Source organism: Neovison vison, chromosome X (genome assembly GCF_020171115.1).
Source record: "Neovison vison isolate M4711 chromosome X, ASM_NN_V1, whole genome shotgun sequence".
Lineage (NCBI taxonomy): Eukaryota > Metazoa > Chordata > Mammalia > Carnivora > Mustelidae > Neogale > Neogale vison.
In genome coordinates, this window is record NC_058105.1 from 92443206 (window position 1) to 92452525 (window position 9320).

Sequence of the window (9320 nt, forward strand, 5' to 3'; positions counted from 1 at the left end):
AAGTGATTAGAGCACTAGGAACTTCTCTTGTTCTAACATTTGTTCTTTGACCCAACCTTGGCATGGGACTCCTCAAACCTTTGTAAATTGCTAAGTGATAAGAACATTAGAGCCATCTTTTGTTCTAAAGACAACTATAGGTGAGCTCCTGGACTGGAACTTGTCACCAGAAAGACCAAGCCATGATGAGAAGCCTGGGATTTTTCAGCCCCGCCCTTGCGCACTTCTCCAGAGAAGGGGGAGGGTTGGAAACAGAGTTAATGCCTACAAGAGGCAGGCTCCATCAAAACCCCAGTAGCATGGGGTTCAGGGAGCTTACAAGGGGGTGAACACATCCACATCCTGGAAGGGTGACACACCCGACGCCACAGGGACAGAAGCTCCTGGGCTCGAGACCCTCCCAGACCTTGCCCTCTATATCTCTTCTTCTGGCTGTTCATCTGTATCCTTTATCATGTCCTTTCATAAACTGATAAATGTAAGTAAGAGCCTCCCTGAGTTCTGGGAGTCGCTCTGGTAAATTAATCGAACGTGAGGAAGGGGTCGTGGAAACCTCTGATTTGTAGCCACAACTTCTGGGGGTCACCTGGGGACCTACGACTTGCAGTCGGCATCTGAGGTGGGAAAGGGAGCCGTCTTGTGGGACTGAGCCCTCAACCTGGGGGATCGGACGCCATCTCCAGGCAGGTGGTGTCAGAATTGAGTTCGACTCTAGGATGCCCACCAATTCAGGGAGAATTGCTTAGTGTGGGGAAAACTCTCTACACATTTAGTGACTAGAAGTGTCAGAAGTGAAGTGTTCTGTGTGATGTAGTAGATCCTGTGATTAGTAAAGGAGACTGGCTGGTTTTTTAATTCCCTTACCACAGAGGCTGTTGAAGAAAGAAGTCAATCGTGAGTCCAGATACAACACTACTAGGCCTTATTTCAGAACGTCCTCTGAAATATACTTTGTGAACACAACTGTGTGACTGAGACCTTGATCTGTCTCTCTAGATGGGGAGGACCTGGCTGGGAGTCTGGCTTAGACTCCAAAAGATTACCATAAAATTCATGTTTTCACCACCTCTTGTCGCCTTATCAGGCCATTCCCAGAAGGTGATCAAGAGTTCACCTCCCAGCCTGCCTAGATCTTATTAACCAGGGAATAATGAAAATGTATGAAAAGGAGACACTGAAGTAGCTGGAGGTGGGCTCTCAAATGGCCACAAGTAAACAAAGCCCTCTTATTGGATATCTTTATATCTTTACCTTAACAGTATAGATCAGAATAGGTAATCATGTGATGTCACAAAGTTCTCATTGGTAACATAACAGATACACTGTTAAATGTTTTAGCAAGCAATAACTCTTAAAAAATTGAATTGCAAAGAACCGAATAAGTGGGCATGTGCATATGTGTGTATGGATATATACTACATTATAATTCTCTAACATTATGAGCCTTTGGAATTAAGACATACAAAGTCCAAAAATACAGTTAGTACTTTACTGATCAAATATCAGACACTCTGAGTAGGTGATCTTTTATTGAAGTGTTTATATATGGGGAAACATACAATGTGTTCTATTTTTGCCTTTTCAATTCTCTAATACCTGGTTAAATTGTTCATTATATTAGATTTTCTCTGGTAAAATAACTGTTGTGGGTCCTGTTTTTCTGATTCAACCTTGGCTAACTAGATAAGAAAACAGTAATTCCAATCAAAATCCCAACGGAAAAAATTTAAAAACTTGTCATAACTATTAAAATGGTTCATCCAGAAGACAAAAAGAAAGAATCTAACAATAAAAAAGCCTCTGAAAAAATCTAAATGCGGGGCTAAGAAGAGATGTCATTGCCCTACCAAATGTTACTGCCTGTTCTGAGGCTGCATCAAATTTAAGGAATGTGAAGCTCACAGAGGAAAAAGACAATGTAACAAACCAGAAGGGAAAAAAAGCAGACACAAATATTTATAGGAGTTTTGTAATACCTCATGATTATTTTAAAAAATTAAATAACTCCAGCTTAGACCATATACCAAAATTAGTTTGGGTTAGATTTAAGAGTTACATGTCCCCCTGTGTAACGTTTGGTTTGAGGCAAGGATCCTTAATGGATGTTAATATCATGGGATGAAAGAAACAGGATACTCACATGGTATTTTGGAAAGTTACCACCCCACAGATTACTCATTAGTTTCCTTTTTTTAAAGTTTTTTTTTTTAAAGATTTTATTTATTTATCTGATGGAGAGAACAAGCAGAGAGAGAAAGAGAGAGAAAAGCAGACTCTCCTCTGAGCAGGAAGCCTGATGCGGGTCTTGATCCCAGGACCCACAGATCATGACCTGAGCCAAAGGCAGACAACTTCCTGAGCTACCCACGTGCCCCCACTCATTAGTTTTAAGGGTGGGTATCTGGTGGTCACCACCTTAACTAAGTGATGATCCTACTTAGCATCACTGCTAAAAGGACAAAGAGACATTTGTATCTCCTGATGTGATGCAACACGTAAATTCTGAAGTAACCACTTCAGACCACGTTGGGGCGGGGGGGGGGGGGAAGAGCCAGCGCACTGTCATAAATGAAAAGAAATACAGTAATAAGCCACAATGTGTAACTTAGATTGGATCCTGTTTGGGAAGGAAAAAAAATGGTTGTAAAAGACATTTGGCGTATAAATAGGAAAATTTAAATATGAACTGAGTATTAGGGAATTATTATTAATTAATTGGCTTAGGTCTGATGACCATATTGTGAATAGGCAGGAGGATGTCCTCATTCTTAGATGATATATTTTGCAATATTTAAGGGTTAAATATCAGGATATCTGCAACTTACTTTCAGATAGGTACCAAATAAAAAGTATTATATTGAAAGAAAGAGAAAGCAAATATGAAAAAGGCTAACAATTAGCTAACGTAAGTGGAAGAAATGTGGATATTCATTATGCTATTCTTTCAACTTTCCAGGTGTTTGAAAATTTTCAAATTAAAAAAATTGGGGGATAAGGTTTAAAAGTGAGAAAAAAAAAACAAATCAGGAAAAACCCCATAGTTAACATTTTTATGGTTATGCCATAGGGAAAACTTTTAAGGTATTATTCAGAAACAAGAGCCATTCAGGTGGCCCTGAATGAAACAAGAGCCATCCAGGGCCACCTGAATGGCTCCCTTGGTTGGGCGGCCGACTCTTGATTTCAGCTCAGATCAAGATCTTAGGGTCCTGGTATCATGCTCTGTGCTCAGTGGTGAGTCGACTTGAGGATTCTCTCTCTCCCTCTCCCTCTGCCCCTCCTCCTGCTCTCTCTTTTTCAAGTAAATAAGTAAATCTTAAAAAAGATAAAAGAAAGCCATTCAGTTAAAGACTCGTGAATTTAACTACGTACAAATTTAAAATTTTGAATCCCAAATAAGCACCATAAACAAATGGCACACAAAACATGCAACATATTTGACAAGAAAAGTTGAATATTCTTGTTCTATATTCCAGTTCCTACAACTAAAAAAAAAAAAAAAAAAAATCCAAAATTTACACTCGGATAGAAAACCATGGTCATGAATAGATAATTCAAAAAAAAAAAAAAGGACAAAGAGGAAAAGATACAGAATACCCTAGTATTAACAATTATTTAGTGGATGTTTCTTCACCTTCATTAGAATAGTCTGAGATGCACTGTTAAAAATGCAGCTTCCTGGGGGCACCTGGGTGGCTCAGTCGGTTAAGACTTTGACTCTTGATCTCAGCTCAGGTCTTGATCTCAGAGTGGTGAGTTCAAGTTCCACCTTGGGCTCCAGGCTAGGCATGGAGCCTACTTTTTAAAAAAATGCAGCTTCCTGGACCTTACCTATTACCTACTGACCCTAAATCTGTGGGGGTAAGTCCCCAGTATCTGTGTAATCAAAAGTCCCCACGTGATTTGTGTGTACGCTATTTGGGAATCAAGGGTACGAATCAAAACTTTTCTTCTTTCAGTCTGCTTAGCTTTATCTCAAAAGAAACGCAGGGAAACAGAGTCCAGTCTGAGTATCACTTTGCTTCTGGGCTGTATGCTCTTTTAAACTCCTTAACCTCCTGGAATCTGTTTTCTCATCAGTATGTTGCCAGTGACACTCACCTTGAAGGGCTGATGTAAGAACTAGAGACAATGGAAATGCCTGGTCCTGCGCTTGGCATGGAACAGCTTCCTAATAAATGATGCTTATTATTATTTTCACTGTAACTCACATCCCACTTTTAAATAGCTACAGTTCTTTTTTTCCAGGTAACCTCATCCTTTTCTTCTTCTAGGTGTGTCTGTGTGTGTGACGGCACTTCATGCTTGCTTACTTGCCGAAAAACTGGCAACAACCCTGTTATGAACTGAACGCTACACCCACCCCCCAAATCTGTTGAAGTCCTAACCCCCAGAACCTCAGAAAGTGACCTTCTTTGGAAACAGGGTATGTTGCAGATAGCATTAGTTAAGACGCAATCATACCGGAGTAAAGTGAACCCCTTAATATGACTGGTGCCTTTATAAGAAGAGGGAAATTTGGGCCCAGACATATTAGAGGGAAAATAGATGTGAAGACACATTAAAGAAAACAGCCACATGAATCCCGTGATGGATCTACAAGCCACGGAATGGCCAGGATTGCCAGCAACCACCAGAAATAGGCAAGAGGCAGGGAAGGATTTTCCCCGACAGGTTTCCTAGGGATCACGGGCCCGCTGAGACTAATTTAGGACTTCTGTCCTCCAGAACTATGAGACAATTCATCACGATTGTTTCCAGCCACCCAGGATTTGGTGTTATGTTAAGGCAGCCCCTAGGAAACTAATTCACACCCAAATAGCCTTCACTGGGTGAGTGTAAAACAAACTGTGGTACATCCATACGCTGAAATACAACAGGAGCGAATCACGAAGACATTACACTGAGTGAAAGAAGCCAGTCTTCGGAAGTTACATCCTGTGTGATTTCATTTACATAACGGTCTGTTAAAGGCAAGTCTACAGGGACAGGGAGCAGCCCTGCGTCTGCCAGGGCTGGGGTGGGGCCAGAGTTTGACTACAGCGGGGAAGCGTGAGGGAAATTTTTGGAGTCACAGAACTGCTCTGTGTCCTCATGGTGGGTGTGGTTACATGAGTCTATGTATGGGTTAAAATGCGTAGGGCTGTATGCCTGAAGAGAGTTAATTTTATGGTCTGTTAATTTGGGTATTAAAAAAAAAAAAAGAAAAACACACACACATACACACACAGAGACACACACGCACATACCCAAATAAATATCTTTTTAAAAATACTTTAAAAGTAATTTCCCATCTGGATTTTTTTTTTTTTTTTTTGCGCCAGAAAAGCTGCTTTGTGAAGGCTCTGCCCCACTAGCCCTTGCATTCTGTGAGTCTGTTCTGTCTGCAGAAGGAGGGAATCCGTCTAGAGCACTTCTTTTCCTCCATCTCAAATTGTGACTCTCGGCACTCCTTTTGTGGCAGTGGGTATGAGGATGGGTTTGGAGAGAACTGGGCTTTTGAAAGCCAGTGGGCTCTGGACCCACACACATAGTCGGTCAATGGGAACGGTTGTGCTTTTGTCTTCTACATTCTGTCTCAAATCCTCCGGATTAGAATAGCTCCTCCCAAGCCAGAGCCGGGCACTCAGGGAGTTCATACAACCCTGGATTCCAGGGCCTGCTCTGGGGCTCACCCATCTGACCCTTTGGCATGTTCCCATGTGGATCGCGGTGGATCCTGGGACGTTGGCTCTAGTGGTCAGCCATTCCAAACAAGGCCCTGGGAGGGGGAGGGTGCCGCAATTGAACTTCTTGATCCTTGTCTGTACATGGATTAGACACAAGGAAATAACAGGAACTCGGAGAAGGGCTATAAATCTATACCTCCTCTGAGGTAGCATGGAAAGAACCCTAAACCATTTGTTTTCACAGACAGGATGATACTTTTGGAAAAGCACTTGGTGGACAACACAGATGGGGAAGTGCCACGGTGACGAGGAAGGTGCTGACCCCCAGCCAGCAGGGCTGGAGGGTAGCATTGAATAATAAGAGGTGCCCTGTACTCGAAGCACGAAACCATCCACGTTTTAGGGCTTGTGCTAAGGACTCTCATCCCCACAACAACCCTGCGAGAGCTGGGCTGTCACTGCCTTGACTGGTGAGGAAACAGAGGCTTTGAGGCATGCCAGGTCACAATGGGAAGAGGTGTCTAAGGTAACAGGGCTGTTCCCTGGCTGGCAACTCCAGTCTTCCAAGTCAACACCCCATGAGAGGACCCTTGAGTCCTGGTATCAGGCCCATTTTGTCTCCCAGCACGTGCCCCAGAGAAGGGGACTGACATCCCTTTTCACAAAGGCTGGTAGAGGTCGCCAAGGGCACCCTGAGTCCTTGCCAATATAGTACAGCACTCAGAAAAAAAAAATTTGATTTTATAGAGTGGAATGGCTTTCTTGAACATTATTTTCTATGTAAATCCAAACTAGAAAAGAAGAGTTGGGCCTCTGTGGTAGAAGGTGGGGGCAGGGGTAGCCTGAGGCTCCCCCAAGGGCTCCCAGAACACCCCAGTGAAGGCCGTTTAGCTGAGGTTCACACTTACTGTGAGAAGTACAGGCGGTGCCATGATCTCTAAGGCTCTGACTTTGGGTTATGAAGAACCAGGGAGGATCCTGGGGGGATTCACGCCTGGGTTATTTGGCCTAGGGCTGAGGAGTGGGCCTCAGGATACAGGTCCCCTGGAGGTGGGCACCGCCTTCCCCACTCTCCTGTCTGGCCAGCCCATGGCAGCCATGAACTGCCACTCACGGGAAAAGAAACACTGTCACCAGGTTACACCTAATGCATTTTATTCTTTAAAGATAAAGCTTACTAAGCTAAAAACTCCCAACAACGCTCCCTTTTTGCTGGCCCTTCTAAAAGGCATCATCTCGTTTTGTTTACCAACAAAGGTTCAATGTTCGAGTTCAGTGTTGGTGTAGGATCGTCAGCCGATGGTCAGGGTCAAGTGCTGTTCACATCGGCATCATCAAACTGACCTCTTTCTCATAGACGTCAGGGATCACGCCCACCGGGGAATTGATCATGTGTACAGTGTTCTTGCTGAACAGCTTGAACTCATAGTGGATGAGCTGTTCCCAAAAGCCGTTATTGGGCCGGATGATGGGGCGGCAAGACTTGGTCCATGTGTGGGCGTCTAGCAGCGACATGGCATGGTACTTCATGAGGTAGGCGAGGCAGAGCGCGGCGGAGCGGCTCACCCCGGCGGCACAGTGCAGCAACGTGCGGCCCTGCTTCATCTCCACGCTGTGGATGTGGTCGGCGATTGGGTCAAAAAAGTCGTAGAGACGTGAGTTTGGAGCATCAGCCACCGGCACCTGTACGTATTGGATATCCTCATAGAAAGTGTTGACCACCTCTACTGACACGTTGATGACCGTGGTGATGTGGTTGCTGGACAGCATGAGTTTGTTGTTGGCCGCCACGCCGTTGCTGATGTACAGGCTGCTGGTTATCTGGGAGAGGCCGTGGACCGAGGGCTGCCGGGCAGCCTGAGCCGGGAGCGGACATGGAGATGTTGTCATCAAGGCGGTGGGCAGTGGTCCTTTCCGGAAGGGTTCGGGGCACCACTCCCGCGCGCAAGTTGAGGAAACAGCAGCGCTGTGAAGTCTCAGTCGAGGGTCTGGGGTACAGAAGACCAGTCACTGGTCACCACCCCCCCCCCGGGGGCGTCACAATCCCTTTTTGTCCGGCCCACGGGTTTCCGTGGTGGGAGCAACTGGCCACAGGGAGGATTTGGCCACCATGCCAGGTCGTCAAAGAAACCCCAGATCTCTTTTTATCTCTCTTCGTAGTTGCTCACTTTGCAAGCCTTAATTCTTATCTGCTTGACGTTTTAGAACATTCTTTTTTTTTTTTTTTATGATTTTCTCTGATTTTTTTAAGATATTATTTTAGCACTTTTTTTTCCCAGTTTATTTATTTTCAGAAAAACAGTATTCATTATTTTTTCATCACACCCAGTGCTCCATGCAAGCCGTGCATTCTAATACAAGATACCTAGTACATGTTTCAACGGTTGGCTCACACTGAACACACTATCTATCAATGCTTCTATTTTATTGGTGTGGAAGAACAGGGCATAGACTTTTTCTAGAAAGTAGCTAGATGCAGGTTTGGTTGGGCTGGGTGGCCTGCCCTGATAATTCTTTGTCGACTGTAGCCCTAGAGCTATACTCCTGCATACAAAACACATCAGAACTGGTCAGATGAATATTGCTGACTCATAAATCGCCCTTTACCTATCATTAAGTTGGTCTGTGGTGGACAGTTTTGATGAATTAAGCTATGTCCCCATCCATTTGAGCACACAGCCCAAACGATTTGTCACCTGATTCGACTTCATTACCTGGGAGACAACAGCTCAGATTATCTTGTCTTTCTTCAAAAAAGAATGCCCACATGCTTTTGTAAACTGTAAGCCCTCTTGACTGCCATCGGTCTCTCCTTGGTAATATTAAACATTCTGGAATAACAACGCTCCCTCATGATTGGGACAAAAATAGGTATTTAAAATGTTATCTGAGATTTACATTTCCTCTCAGCTAAGATTTTTGTGGTGTTCTGTGACTACGAGCAGAGACAACCTGTTTAGTAATGGTCAGAGGAATGATAACCTCAGAAGACAATGCCCTTTTCTTTCTCTTGATTGGCATAATCAGATTATTTTGCATTGCTTAAATGGTCAGCGCCCACAATTCTATCTGGAGGAAAACAGAGCACAAACTATCAAGTAAATATGAAAACTGTCTATTGGGGATAGTTTCTTTGGGCTAAAATTACTGAAAAGGGTTTAGCTTAACGTTTAAGATATGGCAACATGACGAGATTTGTAAGTCTATGGAATGATATGGAACACCCTAAAGAGTAATATTAGAGTCTAGTTATTTCCTATGTAGAGGCTTCTTAAACTTTAAAAATGTAGTAAAATTAACCAAAGGAGGGGCGCCTGGGTAGCTCAGTGGGTTAAAGCCTCTGCCTTCGGCTCAGGTCATGATCCCGGGGTCCTGGGATCGAGCCCCACATTGGGCTCTCTGCTCAGCGGGGAGCCTGCTTCCCTTCCTTTCTCTCTCTGCCTGCCCCTCTTCCTACTTGTGATCTCTGTCTGTCAAATAAATAAATAAAATCTTAAAAAAAAATTAACCGAAGCAATTTCATACACTGTTCTCAAGGACAAGCATGACTCATATTAAATAGATTCATTTATTTATTCTTTCAACCAATATTCTGTGACGCCCTTTCTTTCTGAGGGATGTTGGATGTCTTAAAACTCCATCATGGGGTTT

At 43.8% G+C, this 9320-nt stretch overlaps 1 protein-coding gene across 1 annotated transcript; it reads right to left on the reverse strand.

Moving 5' to 3' along the window:
- Positions 1 to 6989: 6989 nt before the first annotated feature.
- Positions 6990 to 7559, reverse strand: DUSP21 (dual specificity phosphatase 21). The gene has a single exon (XM_044235407.1). It carries the CDS (start codon positions 7557 to 7559, stop codon positions 6990 to 6992), a length of 570 nt encoding a protein of 189 aa, XP_044091342.1.
- Between the last annotated feature and the right edge of the window lie 1761 nt (positions 7560 to 9320).

Excerpts from the sequence above, each read along its gene's own strand:
- DUSP21 (XM_044235407.1), bottom strand. The coding sequence starts at position 7,559 with ATGACAACATCTCCATGTCCGCTCCCGGCTCAGGCTGCCCGGCAGCCC.